This window comes from Ammospiza caudacuta, chromosome 10 (genome assembly GCF_027887145.1).
Source record: "Ammospiza caudacuta isolate bAmmCau1 chromosome 10, bAmmCau1.pri, whole genome shotgun sequence".
In the NCBI taxonomy this organism is placed as follows: domain Eukaryota; kingdom Metazoa; phylum Chordata; class Aves; order Passeriformes; family Passerellidae; genus Ammospiza; species Ammospiza caudacuta.
In genome coordinates, this window is record NC_080602.1 from 16,725,858 (window position 1) to 16,748,975 (window position 23,118).

At 44.2% G+C, this 23,118-nt stretch overlaps 1 protein-coding gene across 1 annotated transcript in view; it reads right to left on the minus strand.

Moving 5' to 3' along the window:
• The window catches only part of TNFAIP8L3 (TNF alpha induced protein 8 like 3), a 44,238-nt gene extending 26,289 nt beyond the window's left edge, over positions 1 to 17,949 (minus strand). Inside the window, exon 1 of the mRNA XM_058811311.1 lies at positions 17,835 to 17,949. Coding sequence (XP_058667294.1) covers positions 17,835 to 17,886 — 52 coding nt within the window. The 5' untranslated portion in view covers positions 17,887 to 17,949. The remainder of the gene's footprint in view (positions 1 to 17,834) is intronic.
• Positions 17,950 to 23,118: the final 5,169 nt, after the last annotated feature.

Sequence of the window (23,118 nt, forward strand, 5' to 3'; positions counted from 1 at the left end):
AACACAGGAATGACTGATGCAGAAAACCAAAAGACAAACTTTGAAGTACCAAAGTAGGACAAAACCTGGTGGCTCCAACTCAGATGAGGCAGGTGCCCCCGTTTTGGATTGTGTGTCCGAGGCACACGGGGTAACACCGCCAGCCCTGGCAGCTGGGAAAGGGATGAGCTGCCCTGGGAGGGATGGGCTTGATGCAAGAACTGGGGGTCTCATGGGTCACCTGGGGGGCACAACCCCTACAGGATGCATGTGGCACTCACATTTGCTGGAAAAATCCCTTTGCCCGGGATTTTCTCCTGGGAAGCTGAGAAACCTCAGAGAAAAAGGAAAACATTAGTGAGCTGATTTGCTTCTCCTGTGTTTTGCTCCTCTGGAATGTGTTTGGAGATTGCTTACCACAGGTAATTGTTTCATTGGATTCTGGTGTGTTTTGACTCAATGGTCAATCAGGGCCAAACTGTGTTGGGACTCTGGAGAGAGTCACAAGTTTTCATCCTTATCTTTTTAGCATTGTGTAAGTATCCTTTCTGTATTCTTTATTATAGTATCTCTTCAGATAATATAATAAAATATTAACTTTCTGAGAACATGGAGTCAGATCCATAATTCCTTCCTTCACTGGGGCAAATACAACAGATGCAGAACAGTGTCTGCACCACCACTGTGGTCAGCCTGTGATGGCAAATTTACCGGGCACCAAGGGCAGAACAGGGATGCCAGCCCTTTGCCAGCCCTTCTGCACTGGCACCTTCCTGGGACAGAGCACAGACCCAAACACATTAGTGCTGTCCCCGCTGCACCAGGTGTTTCCCATTGGCAGAGCCAGGGCTGCACTGAGCAGCTGCACCTGGGGCTACAAGAGTGGGAGAGGCAGGGGAGGGGGTTATTCCTGCAGGGAAGGCTGGAGGAGAAGGTGGCTGTGCAAGGCTGGAGCACGGGACACGCAGCTTGCACGGTGAGTGAGCAGCTCCTGGCTGCTGCTGGTTCTTTGTCTTCTTGCTTGGGGCTGTTTGTTTTGAGAAATTGCTCTGCTGGTATCACAATGCACTCAGTTGTCGTTTGGGGTTTTGCTGCTGTGAGATGTGGTGTGCTGGGCTGGAAGGAGCCCTGGTCCCCCTGGGGGCTGCTCTGCCCAACAGTTCTTGGGACCTACAGGTAAAACCTCTGTGAGAGAGGGTGGCCTTGTCACAGCACCCCAGGTCTGCATAGGGCAGGCTTTGTGCTCCTTTTTGCTGCTCTGGCAGCAGGTACAGGCGGAACCTGGGGCTGTCTGGATTGGTGATGAAGTTTTGTTTCATTATCTTGTGGAACTGAGAATGGATACAACTACTTGTATGAGTTTTTCATTGTTTTTGCTGAAAGAAGCTAAATGTAAAAATCTGACTTTACAGTTTTTTATTCATACATTCATAGTGGTGTCTGGCAGGGCATTTGGCAAAGTTCTGCAAGAACCAAGGAGTCAATTCCCCTGGCACTGTGTGTGGTAACACCTCCACCAGCCAGGCTGACTATGGGTTTAAAGGACACCTCTTCACTCTCTGACTTTAAAAGGAAATCTAGTTTGGCAATGTTTGGAGTCTTGCTTGTTTAGATTGTGTGGTTTTCTTTTTTGTTGTGTTTGGTTTTGGCTTTTTTGTTGGTTGGTTTTTTGCCATTTTAAAGCAGAGATATTAATTAGTAGTCTGAAAAAAAAAGAGAGGAAACCATTGAATTAATCAGTACAAATAAGTACATTCTCCATGCTCAAGAGGAGTTCACAGAAAGGGTATTTTCTTGTAGAGCAAGTTTACATGGTCCTTGGGAATACTGTTCTATTATCATTTTACCTGCTTTCTGTTGAGCTACTTTATTTTCCTCTAGAAGAGCAATGAATGTGTATCTCCTTTAATATTCAAATGCACATCACCAAGGCTTGATAAGTTTATTTCTGGTAGCAGCATAGCTGAACATGATACCACGATGCCAATCACTTTGTTATAGTAGTGTTGTTTGTGCATTGCACTTCAGTAACTTTGCTCTGATGTGCTTTTCTTGTACAGCTCAGAGAGACTTTGCAGCTCTCCCCCTGAGAGGAAAAATTACTTTCCTCCTTGTCTTCCCTCTAGGCAATAAAACTTCAGAAAACCTTTTTTTTTTCCTCCCCCTCTTTCAGTCTGTTTACATTTTTCCAGGGAAAAGTTAGAGCACTATGAAATAAGGACTAAGGCTAACTATAACTCATAGGTTCTAACATTCCTTTTTATTTCTGGTTAAAAATCAGATTCCCAAGACAGATGGTCTGTTTAGTCTATCTTGGGTCACTTCAGGAATAGGTCTACTTTAGTAACACTCTTTTTTCCTGCTATGTATAGCTGTGTTATAACAAGATTAAAATAAAACCCCCAGATGTTTAATGTATAAAATGACATTGTCTAGTTTGACAGAAAGTGTGTCTGCTCCTCAGCACCTACACTTGGTACTCATTTGTCTCCTGGCCTCACTGCTCTGCTGAGCTCTACATCAATGTATAATCAGTCTGTAGGCTGGAGTAGATGGTGACTTTTTAATTAAAATCCATCTTCCTATTTTTCCAGTTGTAACTTATGCTTACTAGCAGCACTTTGTGGGTATTAGTCCAGTTGCATCTACAACTATCTGTGGGTGATACATTTTGCTATTAATGAAGAGGGGGAGGTTTGCCATGAGGTGTCAATAGTGGCTATAGGGTATGGAGGTACCAATGTTATTGACAGACCACCAGGTACAATCTGTGATGACTGGGACTGGCTCTTGTGCTGCCTCCAAAGCCGGCTGGCCCAGCAGGTGGCTGCACCTGGCTCCTGCAGGGACATTGGCTCCCAGACAGGTGAGGCCAGGCCAGGCTCCAGGGCAGTGCCTGCTGCAGCACCCGAGGTGATGCTGGCAGGAATCAATCTGGGGAGATGAGAATGGGTTGGGAAAGTGATCTGACAGCATGGGGTACACCTGATCTCATGGCTCAATGCCAGCTATGGTTTTTTGGCTGCTGCAGACTGGAGGATAAGAATATTTGAGTATTTTTTTTTCATCTGTCTTTAAGATCCTCTGCAACTGAACTGTCTGCATTTACACCTTGGAAAGCAATGCTTGTGTTAAAATCAGCTGCAGTGTCATTAGGTAACTGATCACTGAACGAGGTGCAGCTGGCAAGGGCTGTTTGCTCCATCCTAACACCAGCCAATCCACACAGCTATTAACTGAAGGAATTGTACCCTCCAGAACCATTGGAGGCTTTGTCTAAAAGGCTATCAGTGTTAAAATGAGATGGAGTTAAGGAATGAGTTTTGGCGAAGTTTATTCTGTGTGCTCACATGGAAAGTGAGTCAGGTTTGGTGTAAATAATGGTTGTTTACATCACTGAGCTAAAGCTTTGAACTTCTGTGTATTGTTTCAGTGCCATAGAAACCTGTGGGTGAAGGGAAAAAAAAAATATAAATCATCTAATCCATTCCTTTCTCTGATAAGGCTGCCAGGCTAGCAGAGATAGTTGTCTGCTCTGTTCCTCAAGACCAAGGTTCCCTCTCAGTGGCTGTAACTCTGATTTTCCCAAAGTCAGGCTGCATCTCCCTGGCTGCGAACCTGCTGAGTGCCTCTTGTCCCTCCAGCAGACACTGATCCCCTGTGCAATAACAGGGCTCAGCATTCCTCCAGTATGTGTGACTGTGGAAAATGTTGTCTTGCCATGATTTCATTTCTAGGTTAAATAAACTGATCTTGAGAAGTGACAGAATGAAAATAACATTATCCACTACAGCTGCTCACTAGGAAGGGCTCAACTTGTGTTTCGACAGGCAAGGTGACTCTCAGAGCTCTGTTAAAGAAAAGCTGTGTTTGGCTGGAGCTGACTTTGGAATTTGTTGTATTTCAGGCCAGATTTGTTGTATTTCACCTGGCTTTGTAGAATTTGAGGGTTAGTGCCAGGTCACCAGATCCTGCGACCTTTGAACAGGACTTATTGTTTCTTGCGCTGAGGCACTGCCTGAGATGAGGCAGCATTGGGCAGATGGTTTCAAAGCACAAATTCACACCCCAGGAAGCCAGCTTCCTGCAGGGAAGCCTTAACAGACAGGACTGGAAAATGTCCATATTCCTTGGCCTGCACACAAGGGAGCTTGGCAGCAAGCACCTCTTGGGAAGAGGATTGTGTAGGTGGGTTATGTATGTGGAGTCCACACAAACTCCTTTATGTGCAAGAACTGAAACCTGGGCTGCAGAGCAGGTAGTGGCTCTCTGTGAGGTGGGAACACTTTTCCCTGTGGCTTACAGCAGGTTTCTCATGGATGATGGAGTGTTACACCATGGTGTGGGCACAAAGGCTGTGCAGGAAACCCTGTGTCCAATCACTTGATCAGGATTTTTCTTTTGTGCTTGATCCCACCTTGCAAAGACTTGTATCACAGAATACAGCAGCAGTCATCAGCAGGATAATGCTGCCAAACCCCTTCTGGTAAATTCTCTCTGGGTGAATGGCTTTCCTTATTTCAGAAAGAATATATTAAAGGGAAAAGCAAAACAAAGTAACACAGGGTAACTTCAAATTGTGGGGTCTGTTTTGATTCCAAACATATTTTCACTGCTAGAAAGCAAAACAGTTGGAATCAGAAACAAATGGGGAAATGGAGGGGAAAAATGTGTGCTCCCTTTAGCTCAACTGATAAAAATATGAATTGTCTACTTTTGCTTGTAACATTGCTTTGTCTCATGATATGCAGTAGCACTGTTTATTGAAAAATATAATTTCAGTCATCTGATTAATGTGACAAAAAGTCAAGTTTGGTTGAGATAAAGTAGTGTACAAACTGCAGTCTTTTTCATAACTGAAAGTCCTTATTGAATGCATATGCATCTTTCACATTTGAGATGTGTGAACTGCAGAAGTGCAGATTTCTTCTCTGGTAGGGAAGGAAGCCCTCTGATAATACACCTATAAAAGTACCATGAGGGACCATGCCTGCATTGATATTAGTATTTACATGTTGTTCATAAAACATCTCAGGGTTCTCACTGCACAAGTGTAATGAAAGACATTCCTCATCTAAAAATAGTGAAGGTAAAAACAGACAAAGAACAGGAATGGGAGGAGAAATAGACACAAGTGAAAAACTTGCTTAAGGCTGTCATTAAGATCCTGCTGACAGCCCAGTACTTTTTCCACCAGATTTTGAAAAGTCATCATATGGGAGGTTGCACAAAGAAATTAGCCCAGTATCTTTACAGTGTCCTTAGATTTCCAGTTTTACTTGCTTTGAAATTCAGGAAGGTGTTATTTAACAAAAACCTAAAGCTGCAAGGTGTATTTTGAAAGATATATAGATTACAGATGCCTTTACAATGTACTAAATTGGTTTAATATGAATACAGTGTTATTAGTGCACAAACTTAACTGGGATGTCACACAAAGAAAGGATTCCTGCCACTGTGTTTTTTTTTGGGTTTTTTTTTGTTTGTTTGTTTTTTGTGTGTGTGTTTGGGATCCTTTTTATGAAGGAAAAACTTATTTGGAAAAAAAGATAGAAAGAAAATATCCAAATGAGGATGTGAAAACATGGCAAAGCCTCTCAAATATTGCCATTCTCTGTTACTCTGCATGTCTGTCCCTGAGTACTGTTAGAACATCTCTGAATTACATAAACCCCCAGTCAGCAATCCATCTGTTGAGATCTGACACATCCATGCACATCCTGCACTTCCTAAACCCCTTCGGTGCAGCCATCTAACATTTCTTCTGTGATATCTGCTCTACCTAAATAACTGCTGCTGCAGAATCAGAATGGCTCAGGCAGCCCTGTCCCAGGATTAATTTTTATTTGCTATAGACAAGATTCTGGCTCCCCTTTGGCATCATGAAAGCTGGGTGTCTGTGAGCCCAAGTGGAAGTAACTTTAAATACCAATTTTGTGTGTTTGTGTTCATATTAACTCCTTTGTGGTGTGTCTGCTAAAAAGAAAAAGAGAAGGAAAGAATCGAGTAAGAGCACCTGGACCAACTCCTCCCACGGTCCATGTCTGCCACCCTCAAGGGCTGAGTGGAAGTTACAGAAGGTCTGCATGCAGGATTTCCCCCCAGCAGCAGCAGAATGATTCCCTAGGGATGCAGTTTCCTGGCCATGGTGTGCCTGGGCAGCTCTGGAGGGCAGGGACTGCTCTGTCCCCACTGGCTCTGCACTTCTGATGGCACTACCATGCCCTGTGGCATTCTGTCCTCCCCAGAGCTGTTATTCCACACTATACATCTCAAGAGTTGTGGAGGCTACACCTTCTCTGGCTTATTGTGACATTTATTAAAAATATTCAGAACTCAGTGTCAGCTACTGATGTGTGTGCAGCTCCCACTGATGGTAACAGGGAATGGTGATCAGCAGAGTGAAAAACATGAGCCGGCAGGATAAACGACTTCCACTCTGCACAACTCTGTTCTCTTTACTAGGTGTTTCTGATGTTCTGTGTGTTCCTGTGCAGGAAATTGCTTTTTTATTGTTTGTCCTCCTGCCTCCCTGGGGATGGTGCTAACAAACCTCCTGAAGTCTGTGACTTGAAAGTCTTCAGATTTCCTTCTATATATAGCATTTCCTTACTTAGGGGAAATCTTTTTTGTCCACTTTACATATGTATAAAAAAGCTTAGTTATATTCAATCACGTGCTGTTTGTATAAAATATGTTTTCAACTCAAAAAATGCTAGACCAAGGCAAGCTTCAGACCAAATGAATTCAAGTAGATAGCTGTAAAACTACTTCAGCAACAAAATTGCTGTGAGCTTTATGATCTCATATGTATTTTTATCACTTTATCATAGTAAAGAAACCACATTGCTTTAAAAGCAAGTTAAGTACTTATTTAAAGATTTGTTTTCAATCTCTTTAATGGCATATGAGCAGAGTTTGTATTTGAGTCAGTGATGAAGTGACTAAGCATAGGCCTTAACCGTCCCTAAAATAATGGCCATAAGAAGTGTATCCACTGCCTTAATGCCTGTAAAAGAGAGGAAAAAAGGGAAGTATTCCAGAATTGGTTGTTTAACATAATGCCATGCATGCTATCTGAATTCCATCAGAGGAGGCTACGAGGAAAAAGGAATTATAAATACAGAAAAGCTTCTTCAGTGGCAAGTATATAATTATTTTTTTAAACAACCCCTTGCAGTCTGCATGGGTTATTTGCTGTGTCTAGTCATGCTGTATTTCAGTGCTCAGCCAGGGGTGTTCCACGTGCACACTGCTGCTTGTCATTGACTGCTGTAACTTCAAGGAAATTAAATTCTGTTCTACCAAAATATGGAAAACACTGAATAATCTCTCCCCCACCATCACCCCAAGTTCTCTTCCTACGTGTCACATGTCTGTTCTTTAATGCAACTCAGCTGTTGCTAAGGCACCACTTCCCTCAGCAGGTCCTGGAAGGTAAATACAGAGCTCAGCCGGAGCAGGGCACCTGCACCCACCCTGCAGCCATGGATGGCAAAGGCACACAGGGCCTGGGCAAGCTGAAACAGGCCCTGGCTGCAGGATGGGGATTGCCCTGCTGCCCTGTGCCAGGCCACGGGGAGGGCAGGGCTGTGCCTCCCTGTGTGCCAGGCAAGGCTGTGCCCCTCGCTGGGCACTCACAGGGTGATGCTGACCCAGGACATGGCTTGGACAGAGCCATCAACCCAGACAGAGGTGCTCTGGTGGGAAATGGGGACCCTGCTTCTGGGAACCTTGTTTCTCTCCCCCAGTGATGGAAGGTGAAACCTGAGTGTCAGGGTGGCTGCTGACCCTCCAAAGGGCAGAATGGGCTCAGTTTTAGTTTGAATTAGCTCAGGGCAGTCAGTAGCAGAGTGGAAGGGTGGATGTGGCCCTGTGCTGGTGTTCTGGTGAGGCTGTACCCACCTGGCAATCCCTGGGCTTCAGCCCTTCCCCTGAAGCCTCCCTCAGTGCTCTCATTCCTGTGCTCTCATCCCTGTCTTATTAGCAGAAGAAAATCCAAATAGACATTCTCGTCCCAAGTGAAGATGAGTTTAGTTTACAGAAGCATATTTTGCCTTTGTTGCCTTTTCATAGCTGTTTAAAGCTTCTGATTGCTTTCTAGAGGCAATTTCTGTGAATGCTCTTCTAATATTTTTTAAATGAAAGCATATTGTCACTTTTGAATAAATATAGATTTGTTACCTTGTGTGAGGGAGATCTGCATGCTGTGATTCAACACAAAACTCTGCAAAATGCTCTGGTTTCCTTTATTCCTGGTAGTTAAGCTCTATCAGTAGAAAGCAGTGTCCTCCTCTGACCTCCTTTGATCAGTGCCAGTCACAGGCTGCTGTGTCTGGTGACAGATGCAATTCTCCCCTGAACCTGTTACTCAAGCCCAATGATTTGAACTTATAGGGGTGAAGATATACTGTTTCTTTAGGGAGTTGTTCATTCAGGAATGCATTCTGGAAATAGCTGGGAAGCCCTAGTGAAGATGCTATGTGTTCTCACTTTTTGGAAAATATTGCAGCTACCTGTTTCAGTATTTCAAAATCAAATTAACTTTCCTGATCCCACTTGGAAGCCCACTGTCTGTACTTTTTGTTTGCCAGAAGAGGCATGTTAGTTCCTGTTTCTAGAACCTTTAATTACAATGCCAAGTCAATATCTTACTTCCATCAATTTCCCCTTTCTTGAAATATAACCTAACAGCATTTATTCCCTTCTTTTAGTGGTAGAAATCATAAACCCAAGAGCATTTGAGAAGAAATGAGTTAAGGAACTAAAATCAGATCAATACTGGAAGATTTGAGGCTTGAGGAGGATATCATATTGGCTAGGACAAAGAAAAGTGAGAAATCAGTGAAGTGCTAGGAAGATGTGGGTATCTGGAGAATGGACACAAATTGTTAGTGTAAGATATGAGGTTAGATAGGAAAAGAGAGAATTTACAAGTGTTCTAGAGGTTAGAAGATGGAGAATGTAGCCAAAATGTGGGTGCCTGCCTTCCTGCAAGAGCCTTGGCCTCTTTGGTGGCAGGGGCAGCCCAAGCAAGGGTGCAAGGAAACTTCAGACCTGCCTTGCCCTCTCCATGTGCCTTTCCTCAAAGCAGGAGGAGTCTCTGCCTGTCCTCCCTCACTGCTCCTGATGGACTGCAAACATCCGTTTATACCAGCACAAGTTATGTGGCAACACAATACTGAAAGTGGCTATTTTCTGTCTGTCCCCAACTGTCTAGGCTTTCAAACTCCTAGCACAGAGTAAAATCAGCAAGTTTGAGAAACTTGTGCAGAAGTGAACGACAGCAATTAGTTAAGAGCTCTAGCTCACAGTTTGGCTTCAGAAGTACAGGAGATATCCATGTCTGGAGGATAAACAGATGCCAGCTGATTAACTACTCAGTATTGGGACTGCTTTAAACCCTCTGGCTTCTGATTTAATCCAAACTACAAAGTTAAATCATGGAATTGTGGAAAACATTGGTGTTCATCTGTCCTTGAGACAATTTGTTCTTGGCTTTCCATCAGTTCTGTATGATTTCTGTAAAGGGAAATGCTCTACAGAGAAATGCCAGTGGTGACTGTTTTGGATGAGTGTACAGGTCTGGGGGTTTGGGGTGGCTGTTTTTGTTTCTTGTTGTTGCTTTTGCATTTGTTTGTGGGTTTTTGATTTAGGGAGAGGAATGGACAGGGCTGCAGGCAGGAGCAAACTCTCTTGGGGCTGCATCTGCCCCAAGGATGGAAAGTGTTACATCCTTCTTAGGCAGGATAATCTGACCTTTAAGAACTGGTATAGAAATAGACTCTTAAAAACAAATGCAGGGAAGAGAGAAGCCACAGGAACCTCAGCTGAGGTCAGGCTAGATTCAAACACCAGAAATTTCTGATAGGGGTGAGGTTTTAATCACTGAACAGAAACTTCCTCTCAGGTATATAGACCCTGGTGTATTTAAAGAGCAGTGGTCAGTCCAAAGGGATAAGAACAGTATATTTTATACACTGGCATGTACAAAATTTGTGTAAGTGGTTTTTATGTATACTTAGGCTTGAACTTTTTTATCCCATTCTTAAACCTGTAGTTCCAGTCAATATTTTTCCTCACCAATTCTTTATCACTTTCTAATTAATCCAGTAGCTATGCATCATAATGACTGCACTGATTACTTTTGTATCTACTAGTAAACATTCTTCCTAACAGTGGAGATGATTAATGTATAAAAATAGTGAGGTACCAACTATAACTTGCTTTGAAGTGAATGTGAAGGTCATTCTTGATACCTTTAGCCTACTTCCTTCTCACTTCTGGGAGTCAGAGGGAAATGATGCACAAAACCACAAAGTAAAATTAAATGCAAGTAAACAAAAGCTACAGATATTCACCTGGCATAACACTATATGACACAGAGCTTTTGCTGAAAAAATAATCTGAAAATAGTTATCTTAATAAAAAAAACTAAAAATACCCCTGACTTGAAAAGTCTAAGAAACCTGTATTTGTTTGATCTGCATCTGTCAGTGATTTGACCATCTAAACTAAAGGCTCTAAAAGTAAATGGAAAATTATGTGGAAAGGAAGCACTAACACAATAATAGTGTTAATACATTTCTTCAAAGAGAGAATTTAGCTTTTCCTGCAACACAAACTGCTTGGATAAGCAAAGTTAATGCCAGGAATGAGATGGTGATAAGTGAGGTACTATGCTAACTTTTGCTATTAGTGTTTCAGAAGATTGTCTTTCATGTTAAGCTAGCACTAGTCAGAAGGCCTAGGAGAATGTCTCCATGGTGAAGTGTTTGTTTCATAGATGGAACAATCTTCCTGCCCTAGTTTGTGGTGTTGCATCAACAGATGTCAGCCAAAAAACACACCTGTACAGAGGGACTGGTCAGCCTGTTCCTCTGCAGAAAGGCTGAGCAGAGCCAGCTGCTCAAACCTGACATAAACCAGCATCTGCACCAAGGAGGGATCAGTGACCCCTGGAAAGACATCCAAGTGACTCTTGCTCTTTCCCAGCCTATTTTGTTAAAGATGTCTGCCTTAAAGAGCAGAAAAACTCACTGGCTACCAGCCCATGTCTGAGCTCAGCCTGGCTCCTCAAGATGATGGCTTGGCTATAAAGCTGTAGTTATTGCAGCGAGTCTCAGCCTCCCATGAATCTCCCCCAGCTGCACTTGTCAGCCCATGAGATGACCTCCCATAATGTAACTGGCAAAGAGTTTTCTGCAGGCAAACAGCAAATAACACACTTTTAATTGGGCAGGGCTCCAAACCCAGGTCTGAGCCCAGGGAAGCTGCCCTGAGCAGGGTCCCTGAGCAGGCACCAGGGGCCACAGCAGAAGTGAAGAGCCTCTGCAGCCTGCTCTGACCACAGGGTCTCTGTCTGCAAATACACCAGCACAGACCCTTTTGTCCAGGCATTGTCCTGCCATCTGGATACTGCCTGAATTCTTTCCCACACTCCAAATGTTGTTTAATTCATACTGGCCACTGTTATCCTCTGTCTCATGCCAGGACATTTAGTGGGAGGCTATCTAGCATGGGCTGAAACAGTGCCAGGAGGAGTATTAATAGATAAACAGTTTAGAGGATTGTGTACCACTGCTTGGGCTCACAGCCAGGTTCTGCTTAGTTTACCAGATAAAACAGGGAGGTCTCAAAGTTACAGCGTTCTCCTGCCTTGCTGGGAGGGCCTGTCACCCTAAGGCTGATGCTGTGGGTAGGATGCAAGTGCCAAAGGTTTCTCAGCATTTTCAGAACTCTCTCATGTGTTTGGCACACTGTTGTCCTTTTTACCTGGGATTTATAGCTTGATTGCTCTGTTACCAGCTAAATAAGGTGACATACTCTTCCCACCATGACTTTTTATAGTCTTTGCTGTAGAGGAGATGAAAGGCTAAAAGATTTATTTCTTCAAAGAGGAAGTGTGAGTGTTTTGAGGCAGTGCACTCATTGCTTTGTACAGGTCACTCCTTACTGCCAAAATATCACTTTAAATGGAACTCAGTCTCATCCCAGACCTTTGGCAAGGCACACAGGAATGGCCAATAATTGCTGTGTGGCAGCAATTGCTTTGTATTCCTACTTATGAGTTTAATATGCCATCATAAATTCCTTGTCCATACCCACATATTAGAGATTAGAGGCTTCCTGCTCACTGACTGCTAGCAGCACCAACATTTCAGGTGGGGAACAGCTTGGTCATGATCTTGCAAAGCAGATGAGCTTGAGCTTCCAGCCAGTGCTTCATGAAGTTCTTATTTGCACTTGATTTTAAGAACAGAGCCCTGAAAAAATTGACTTGTTCAAGTGAATTAATGTTTGTCCAAGGTGTCTATTCAAAATGATAAAAGTGGAATTATTCATGGTCTTTACTATCCTTACAGTGTGATTAGAATTTTTCCCCTTTAAAGTTTTTAATCCTTTTTTCCCCTGCTGGACAAGGCTCCCTGCGTGGCAGCTGCTGTGCTAATGAGGGCTGTGTATGCAGACCAGCAGCCCAGGTGATTCCTGGAGGGAACACTAAAAGAAAAGATTCCCCCGGCCAGATCTTGGCTCACATCCCTGCCCTGGCTGCTGCTGCCTGCTCATCCCAAGGCATCTCTTGCCCACTCTCTTGGCAGGCAGAGCTGGACCTGTCTCAGTTTGCAGGGTGATGCAGAAGCCCTGTAACACTCTGGTGCACAGGTCCATGGCAGGTTGGCTCATGTCTGTTGTCTGTCCATCTCTTGTTTAATTAGCTTTGTTTTCCTTTGTTGTCCAGCAGAAAGCAAAGGGAGAGCCTTTATTAGATAGTTGCTAGAAAGAACTTCATAAAAATTCTTTGCTTTTTAAATATTTTTTTAGTTTTCATACCTAGAACATGTTATCTACTATTTCTTCTGGCTTGTCTGAAGTATAATAAATATTCTTGTTTATCTTTGGAACATTCTATGTAGAATCAAAACAAGGCTTTGGTAAACTAAACCCCTCCTCCTTCACACAAATATTCCTTGGGGCAAAGGCTCTATTTTTCAAATGTGTGTGTGATACTGCAAAAGGTTCAACAAGGCTTACTTGCACTATACATCACATAAGCATGTTACTGATTCCTCAAATAACAATTCTTAAATGTCTTCATTACACTTTCTAATTAATTTTGCATTTACAAGAATATATTAACTCTTGAATGGCATTAACTCTGTAAAACAGTGATTAAAATATATAACAGGCTTCAAAGATTAACATCACAGAACTACAGATAGTTCACATAACACGATAAATAATTTGCAGAAAAAATTACTTGCTAAGCATTGCAAATCAAATACTAGTACAGCTCTAGAAAAATTATTCATGTCTGTAGAGGTCGTTTTACCTCAGTAAATAATGTTTAAATCTTTTGGGTCTTTTACCAAGTATATATTTATTGTCCAGGGGAAAGCTCAGATAATTTATCAAATAATTTTAAATGCATTACCATTTTTTGTGCTAAGAGTTCCAGGGTAAGATCTTGGCTCTGTTGAAGATATACTGAACTCATAATCAGGCTCCCAGTGCCTAAGTCTGGTGATAAGGTCACCTTCATCTTGTTAACCTTGCCATTATACAAAGCTGTAGGCTTCACACTGTCAATTCTTAAAAAAGCCCCAAAAACCAAAGCTCTGCCACCAATTTAGAGCTCTAGTTGGGTAAAAACTGCTCTTTTCTAGGCCAAGCATCTTTTGACTTCTGTGGAAAGAAACTCAGAGGAGGGACCAGCAACAGTTTGTTCTCCACAGAATGTTAAACTTCATGAGGATAATCTGCATTGTTTCAGACGCCATACAGGCAATTTAGCCTTTGCTTATCTTATGTTACTATTGTAACATAACAGCTCCATCAAAACAAACATGAAAATCCATGCTGTGACTTAGTGGCTTGTATAAAGGCTTAAATCAGTGCACATAAAAGCTACATGGCCAAATTCCAGCCTGTTTCAGCCTGGGAACCTAGGACAAGGCACACCAAATGAAGGTCTCACACCTTTATTCTCCTACATGCAGAATTTCCAAAGCCACTGTGAAATCATTTCTGCTGGTGATGACCTGAATTTCTGTGAAATGTTACTCTGAAAGATGACATGGAGGATCATTCTTTCATGTGGCAGGATGCCTATGAAAGAGCTGAGGGAAAGGAGACCATTACTCTATTGAAAAGGGCTTTTTTGAAACCCAACCTCTCAATAGGTGGACATTAAAAAGTGAGAACAATGTTCTATTTCAAGATTACCTGTTCAGTTCTCAAAAGCTCTTCTGTAGGACAAGAAAAAGAGAATGTGACTAGTCACCTCTACAGTAAAACTAGAAATTTCATTAGCTAGTAAGCATGTAACTTTTCTTCTTTTGCACCACAATACATATTTTTTTTCAGAATCATGAAGACCTGTTTAATGCTTTTATTAGGAGTCTGTCTCATGAGTAACCATTTTTGAAAACCAAAGCTTTCTGACCCTATAGACATCTCAAGTGGAGAGCAGTAATAGATGGGTGTGGGAGGCTTGTGGGAGCCAAGGCTGTAGAGCTGGATGTTGTTGGAGGTGTGGTGGTTTTGCTGTTTGTTTGCTTTAAAGTACAGCTGACATCTTGCACTGCTCGCATATAAGGAGCTTTTTGTTTGCACCATATGAATATGAAGATGCTATTGTGACAACGTGTTCGGAATAAATACAGAAAAAATACTTCTGCCTCCTTGAGACTCGAGTTTGAAGAGGGCTCTTAAAGCACAGAGGCTGCTGGGATCTTGGAGCAGGACTGCAGCTGGTTCTTGGAAGCCACGTGTGTGTGGCAGATGGAGGGGGGGCACCAGGTATCCTCCTGCACACCCTGTGAGCCCAGGAATGGCAGGGGTGCCCTCCCTGGGGCAGGACAAAGGGCTGGGAGAGCAGTGCAATCCCTGAGATGGAAACATCTGTGTTGCACCAGCGTGGTGCAGCCCTGGAGATGAAGCACAGTGCCCCCGGGGGCTCAGGCACGGGCCAGGCTCAGCAGTGCCCGCAGGGAGCCCGAGCTGTGCCAGCTGAAACCGGGCGAGCGCGAGGGCTGGTAATGAGGAGAGCGAGCTGAACGCTGGGCTGCTCTCAGCTTCAGTGTGAAATTCCAGCTGCGCTAAAATCAGTGTCCAAAATCAAGCACCACCAGGACTTCGTCCCAAATTTTCCCCAAGGCACTGTGCTTGCCCTGTGTGGGGTGGGCAAGGGGGTGGCTGAGCCCTGCTCTGAGCCCCTCAGCTGCTGTGCCTGCAGCACTGACTGACAGCCTGACTGAACACCCACATACAGAGAGAGGCTGCACCACACATATGGCAGAGAACAGAAAAACACCCAAGGAAAGCTAGCAAAAATATCTATTTTTCAGAAGACATGGGGGATACAAAGAACATGTAATTCTTTAGTGCAGGAAAAAAAAATTGCAGCTGGGTAAGACAAAACATCCAAGTTTTCTCTCTGTTTTCCAATTTTATTCTACTGCATAGGCATCTGCCATGTATGGCCAAAATATCAGATTTTTCTTCTCTTAAATGGAACAAAGAAGGAATAGAAAAGAGGAAAGGAGAATGAGGAACATCAACGCTTGGCAGCTAGGAAGTGATGACATGAAAACCACTTATGGCAATCTCTGAGCATAGTTATTTTAAATTTATTTAAAAGAAATTCCTATTCAGAACAGGAGTAAATTGTTGGCAGGAGCTCTATTATATTAATTTGTCTATAAAGTAATGTTTGTAACTTGCTCTTCATGCATGGCTTGGAAGATTTGTTTGGATGAAAAATTATAGCTGTTGGTGGTCTATGCAAGAAAGCTCAGCCTACCAGAGCTCTGTGAATATAAGGAGCTCTGTGACCTGTTGCTGGTCTTCTTCAATTTTCTAGATCTCAAGTAAGAAGATACAAAGCAAGATATCAGGAGTAAATACCCCTATATTTAAAACTGAATTAGATTTCAGATTATGCTATGAAATGTTCTCCTGGGAGACTAGAAAACACATTTATCTTATGACTTCCTACTGTTGTTTATCACTGCTGTATTAATAGGACAGGTGAACTATTAAAAAAAAATGCTTTTCTGCCTTTGTAGTTAGAACATTGGTGCTCAAATCCTTCTTTTTAGGGATGCAGGGGGGTGTTAGCTGGCATGAAGTATACATGCAACCTGGACTGGTTATGGTGAAAAGATTTTTCTCAAAGATCTAATAACATGGCAACTTTCTATTTGGATTTATTATGATCACTGGGAGTATTTCAGGCATCATTCCAATTGCACTTGCATCTGATGCCAGTTAAATGGCTTCAGAGAAGGCTGTCTATGACTTTCACTGTGGGAAGCTGGAGGTCAAACAGGTTCCTCCTGCGCCTGGTGTCAGTGACAGCCCGAGCATCTGTCAGGTGCCAGCCGTGTGTGTGACACCCCTGCAGCCCAGTGCAGTCTGTCTGTGTGTGTGACACCTCTGCTGCCCAGTGCTCTGTGTGTGTGTGTGACACCCCTGCAGCCCAGTGCAGTCTGTGTGTGTGACACCCCTGCAGCCCAGTGCAGTCTGTGTGTGTGACACCCCTGCAGCCCAGTGCTCTGTGTGTGTGTGTGACACCCCTGCAGCCCAGTGCTCTGTGTGTGTGTGTGTGACACCTCTGCTGCCCAGTGCTCTCTGTGTGTGTGACACCCCTGCAGCCCAGTGCAGTCTGTCTGTGTGTGTGACACCTCTGCTGCCCAGTGCTCTCTGTGTGTGACACCTCTGCTGCCCAGTGCTCTGTGTGTGTGTGTGTGACACCTCTGCTGCCCAGTGCTCTCTGTGTGTGACACCTCTGCTGCCCAGTGCAGTCTGTCTGTGTGTGTGACACCCCTGCTGCCCAGTGCAGTCTGTGTGTGTGACACCCCTGCAGCCCAGTGCTCTGTGTGTGTGTGTGTGTGACACCTCTGCTGCCCAGTGCTCTGTGTGTGTGGCACCCCTGCAGCCCGGTCCTGGTGTGGCACCTTGGTGCCCGCTGTGCTGCGGGTAGGGTGCCACCCCCTCTGCCCCAAGGCTCGGGCACCCAGAGCCGTGGCCGGGAGGTGACAGCGCATCTCGGGGCCACGTGCTGTGCCGGCAGAGCGAACCTGCCTCTGTGTGTTTCACACGAGTTTGCTGTCCCCGTTTTACCATGTGTGCAGGGTGTTCTTTGCCTATGGCATCACCCATCGTTTGTTTCGCGTAAGCCACAAGAACGGGAAGGTTTGGAAAGGGCAGGAGAGGTTCTTAATTTTTTTTTCCTTCTGTCTCATCCAAGAACTATGCGGGTTGCAGCAACCAGACAGCATGGTTCCTGTGACAAGTTAAGACTTGAAAACAAAAGCCCAGCATGCCGGGGACTCGGCTCCGGACGGGGGCGGCCCCGCTTGGGAACGCGCGGCGCTCCCGGAGCCGCAGCGGAACAGCCGCGACCAAACCCCGAAAACTTCCCAGCCCCTGGGTATGGAGCACAGCCAGCGGCAGCACCGCGATGAAATCAGCGGTCACGGCGCAGCCCGTGGGGCAGCTCTCCCGCGCCCGGCACAGCGGAGCCCCGAGCCCGCGCTCCGTGCCCGAGAGCCGCGGGACCGGGGGCGGCGCTGGGCTCTGCCGGGAGCGGGGACGGCGCTGCCCGGAGCCGCCTCGGGCACGGGGACCCGAGAGCAGCGGGGATGGCGCTGCCCGGTGCCCTCAGCCCGCCAGCGCTGCCCGGAGCCGCCTCGGGCACGGGGACCCGAGAGCAGCGGGGATGGCGCTGCCCGGTGCCCTCAGCCCGCCAGCGCTGCCCGGAGCCGCCTCGGGCGCGGGGACCCGAGAGCAGCGCACGGGAAGGGACCGGACCCGGACCCCGCTCCCCTCCGCCGCGCAGCCGGCCTTACCTGCGGGCGAGACCAGCTCGCCTTCGCTGAGCTCGGCCGAGTCCGAGTCCATGGTGCCGGCTCCGCGGGCCGCCGCTGGCAGGCAGGAGCAGTGCCCGGCGCGGGGAGCGCTGCCCGCTCCCTCCCCGCCGCCGCCGCCCCGCCGAGCGCCATTGGCTGCGGGCGCAGCGGGGCGGGGGCTGCGGGGGCGCGGCCGGGAGCGGCTCCTGCCCAGCTCTGGCGCGAGTTGGGCGGCGCGGCCCGGGGCAGCGCCCCAGGCAGCGCTGCCGAGCGCAGAAATACCGAAGTGACCGTCCTGTGCGTTGCCAGCGCATCGCCCGTCTGTCTTTTCCATCGTCTGCTTGCGGGCATCTCCCCTGAGCTTCAGTCGCCTTGTCCCTTTCCCCTGGTTCCGTCTCCTTTACGAGAAGTGTGCTCAGAAATTAGAGAGGAAGCCAATGGGGAAGTGCCCGTTCTTGTTGGGTATTAGTGCCCAGAGGAATAATGGAAGTCTGAAATCTGTTCCTTCCTGATTGTATATTTTTCCGGGGGAGACAGCGCAGTATCTGGTAAATAGCCGTGCCATTAGACGGTTTTGAAGTGAAAACTGGTCGAAGTTAGATTCTGCAGGCTTTGCTTCTGTCGTACAAGCTACTGCAGATGTGAGCAATCCTTTAATTCAGAGGGTTGAGGTCACTTTTTCAGCTCTGAGGTTAGCCAGATCTTACCCTTTGCTTTTATTAATTTCTAGTTTTTCTTGCTGTTATAGACCAAATGGGACTCAAATTCTAGCACAAAAATCTTAGGAAAGTAGTAGCAAAAAGTACTTTTCTAACTGGGAACAAAGTGCCATCTTAAAACAGGCCCTAGATATCTGATGGATCCATGGCTATGTCACATGCTAAAAGCTGCCTGGGGCCCTCAACACTTACCTGCAGCATGCTGAAGCTCCAGCCAGAGGTTTATGCCTGTAGCTGTAGACCACGGCTTGAGTCTGGAATTCTCTCCCCAAAACCACACACCCCTGTTGCTGGAAAAAGCCATGTCTGGATGCTGCTTTCAGCCTGCATATAGAAAATTATCTATTGCATCAGATCAAGCTTGACACTCTTGACAAGTGTGAAGACTTTTTCTTAACATAAAGCATGAGATTAAAAAAAGAAAAGTATTTCTTTTAACTTGAAGGGCCCCGTCAAATTCTTTCCAGGGATGGCTTATCTTGTGCAATGCTACAATACTAAAAATTAAGCCCATTTTATGTTCTAAGGTTGCTTCCCTGCCTTCAAATCAGGTTGAGCCTGAAGAGACAAAATACCTCAAACTTTCTGACCCTGGAAAGCACCAACAAAAGCTTCAACCTCTGGAGTGAAAAGTTAATTCTCAAGTAATTTGGGACATTGCTGTCATAACCTCAGCCCATACTGTTAAGACTCTTATGCGTTTTATTCCATGAAAACAAATTCTGACTTTTGTTTGTAGATGTTTTCATTAAGTTTAAAATGACATTCTAAATGCTGCTGAACATAATTTCATAAATTAGTATCATTAGAAGCATCTAAACCAAAGTGATTCTAGGATCCTGTTGTGAAAAGCCAATGCAAAATTTGACTGCAGAATATGTGGGGAATCTACAGTCGTGATATAAACAATGTAGCAACAGAAAAGTCCCAATATTATATTACAGAAATAATCCCAGATGCCACACCAAGCAGAGAATCTGAGACCTGAAAGGATTTTAGTCTCTCTCTCATTCTCTTTTTGTTATTGTTGTTCTTGTTTGCATTTATGGTTGTCAAAAGCAACCTAAATCACCTCCCTAAAAAGCACAGTTAGCAGGAGGAGCAAGTTTGTGTTTGAGTACAATTAATTAATTTTGTGGACTGTCTTCAATTGCTAGAAACTAATGATAATTTCTAACCTGGAAGAATTCTGACTATTTAATGGCAATGGCTGTAATCAGATAAGCAGAGGAACATGGGGGTTTTTGAAGGGATGTGTCAACAGAACCCTTCCAGCTCTGTCAAAGGGGGCTGCCTCTGCAGTGAATTTTGGCTCATGCATGGGGCTGATACAATGCAGCTGTGGACGCTTTTCTAAGGTGTGTTCCATCCACTGGCCTTATCCTATTTTCTGTGTGGGATTTTTTCTTTTCTGAGTGAATAGCCTTTGCTATAATTGGAATTAAATGTTAAGGTCTTGAATAGTCCTGCTTCTCTGCTACTGATCTTAGTTCAGTTAGCAGAAGGAAAAGTTATTTTTCATGACCCTCCCCAAGATGGAAGTCTTAGCATGGAATACTTAGAAAAAAAGACCCAAGCCCCACTTATTTGAATTCCTGTCAGTTTTTTATCCTTGTATAAGCACACTAATAAATGTAATGATGGAAATGGTATAACTCAATCAACATTGTATTGCATCATGCTTGCCATACATACATTGAGTATTCTCATAACTCTGCTGTAATTACTTGCTGCTTGACAGTAAATTCTGCCTCAAGATTACTTTCCCTTTTTATTACTGCTAACCATAAAGCAGTTAGAAAAGTTTTCAGCTGTAACAGAATGAGCATATTGTTTCATTTCAAAGCATATGGTTAGAATTCAGGGCTTTTTTCCTCTCAGTGTTCCCTGCCCAGCACAGTCCCGCACTTGGTTTAACATGTGACCTGGAAAATTCCATATGCTTAGAGCTCTGAGCTTCATAGTTTCCACTCCATACAATGGTGGTGCAGAGAAAAGCACAAAAAGTTTATTAACAGCAAATATGCACTTATCTAGATGCCCGTTCAATGAATCTCCACATGGAGAAAGCTGGCATTTCATGATTTATTTTTGCATTTGGTACAAATAGTGCAATTACTTATTAATTGTTATAGACTGAATCTCTGTGACTGTAGCTCTGCAACTGCTTCCTTTATTCCTTCATAAAGACTGGGATGTTTAGAATCTGGAATGTTTTTTCTCAGGAGCCAGTTAATATATTTGCCTATAAATCTCTACCAACAGGGTGTAGCAGGGGAGCCAGCAACACTGGAGCTGCCCCCTGTAATCCCAGTTATATGATGCTGCATCTCTGTGTGGCTCCTCCATTCACGTTTCAGCTGCATCTGGTCTTGATCTTCATTCCATATGGAACTTAGCTGAGACTCTCCTCTGCCCACTCATTGTGTGAGTGCTGGAGATGTGCCTATGACAGCTTTGGGACTCATGCTTTTGCAGTGTTCCATTGGCAAATCACACTTGCATGTTCACACAGATACAATTTCATTGTATTCTAAATGCTTAGGGTGCCAAGCTACCATTCCTTCCATGTCTTACATTTGTCCTTACAGGCCTGCTGTGAAATCAAGATAGTAGTATTTTTCTTTTTTATAGTAAAATGAGCTACTGAAAAACTGTGTTTTAAAGTCAAATATAGAGCACAAACTTTCACCTGAATCCCATGAGCTGTAGCTGAGCAGTCCAGTTATCCCTTTCTGCTGAATGAAAGGCTGGTAAACTGCCTCTGCTTTGCTACTTAAGCTTTCCCCCTTAAAACTGAGCCTTCAAGCCTATGATAGAAAACAGTCTCTTTTTTCTGCATTGTTACATGTAACAGAACCCCCTCTACCCTCTTTGTGTTTGACTTGTCTCCTTTACACTGTCCAGACAGGTGTGTAGGATTGTATATTCCTCTCAGTTATAAATGTAAAAATGCAAGGTTATATATTTTACTCATCAATTATTTCTTTATTTAAATTTATCTACCCTAGGTACTGTTTCTAAACTTGTTGAGTGATATTTTCATACATGTTAAGGAACTTTTCAGGTCTGACCGTTTCTGAGACTCTCTGGCAGTGACACTCTAGCCTAACAATGCCCAGCACCATTGCTACTGAATGTATTAACCAGAGCAGCATCTCCACAGGCTGACACACTCTTGCAATGTGCTGTAGCAGGTCTTAAATTTTTTTCCCAATTTCTTTCTGGTGTATCTGTATATATTTCATGAAGAAAACTACCCCACACCATTATTGCCAGAACATGAATGATTGGTGTCAGTAGATTCTCTGTCAACAGTTTTGTCATGTTGGCAGCTTAGACTCTTGCTGGTGTTTGGAAGCCAATCAGCGTGCACTGCAGATATACATCTTGTGTGCACTGCTAGGAGATTTTCACTGCAATCATGCATCTGTTGTGATCTGCAAACAGTCTGATTTGATTTGGAGTTCAAATGATGAACAACATGTCTGTGTTATTTAATTCTTTCTCATGGGCCAGTAGGCATTCAAAGATTGAGATTTTTGTGACATGATGTAGGCAGTGCTTGTACATCCTGTGTTGAGAGGATAAATATGGAAGAGTTCAGTATTTCCTGTTCCCTCCCATTTTAAGTAACTGTAAGAGATGGGGAGCATCGGTTCTGGGTACCTACCATAGCATGGATGTATTTTTAGCCATTGGTCTTCTGAGTTATGTTCTGCCTCTGGTGCTGACTTCCCAAAGCAGAGCTGAGGAAGCAGTCACAGGCTGGGGCTGCAGCCTACTGCTGCTGTGAGCCTGTGCTGTGCTGTTTGCAATGCCAGATCTGAAGATGGAGGCTGAATTTCAGTCCTACCATCTCAATGCCTTGGAAGCTGCTCTCAGGAGATTTTAATTCCAAGTGAAATAAAGTGAAAAAGCAAAGTAGTAACTTATCCCATTTCCTCTTAGCTTGTAGAAACAGGACTCCTATGGGAACTGAGCAGCAGAAATGTTCATGTACACTTTTGGCCATGAGGATGTTGTTACTTTTCTGTTCAGTTTTAGTAGGATTTTGCCTGTAGAGTAAGGCTTTTTGTATTAAGCTCTAAATTGGATTTCCTGGGCAGTTCTTGGTTTTCCACTACCTTAGTGGTATTGAGTTTTATTTTCTTACAGAAACTTGACCATTCCTTTGTGTGAGATGGTGATTTATCCTGATTTATCCTGTGCTTAGAAAGATACAACTCTTCTGAGTTATAGATGCAATTACCTGTATATCGGCAAACTCTTGAATTCGTAACCTGGCTTTTTAAGTGATTAAAGAAATGAAAGTTACTTTCCAAATGAAAAAAACCCTGCTAATTCTGTTGGTGGGAAATTTCTTATGAGGAATTTCTGCATGGAAATTTTATTGTTTAAAAAATAACTCCTCATAAAAAAGGGAGGAATTTAGGCATTATAAGTAATTATCAGGGCTTTAAAATAATTTTAATTGCTATTTTACATTTCATTACAGATAGGATACTAATAATAGTAAAGGATAAATTTTTCCTTTCTCTGTTCTGGGAGTGGGGAAATAAATT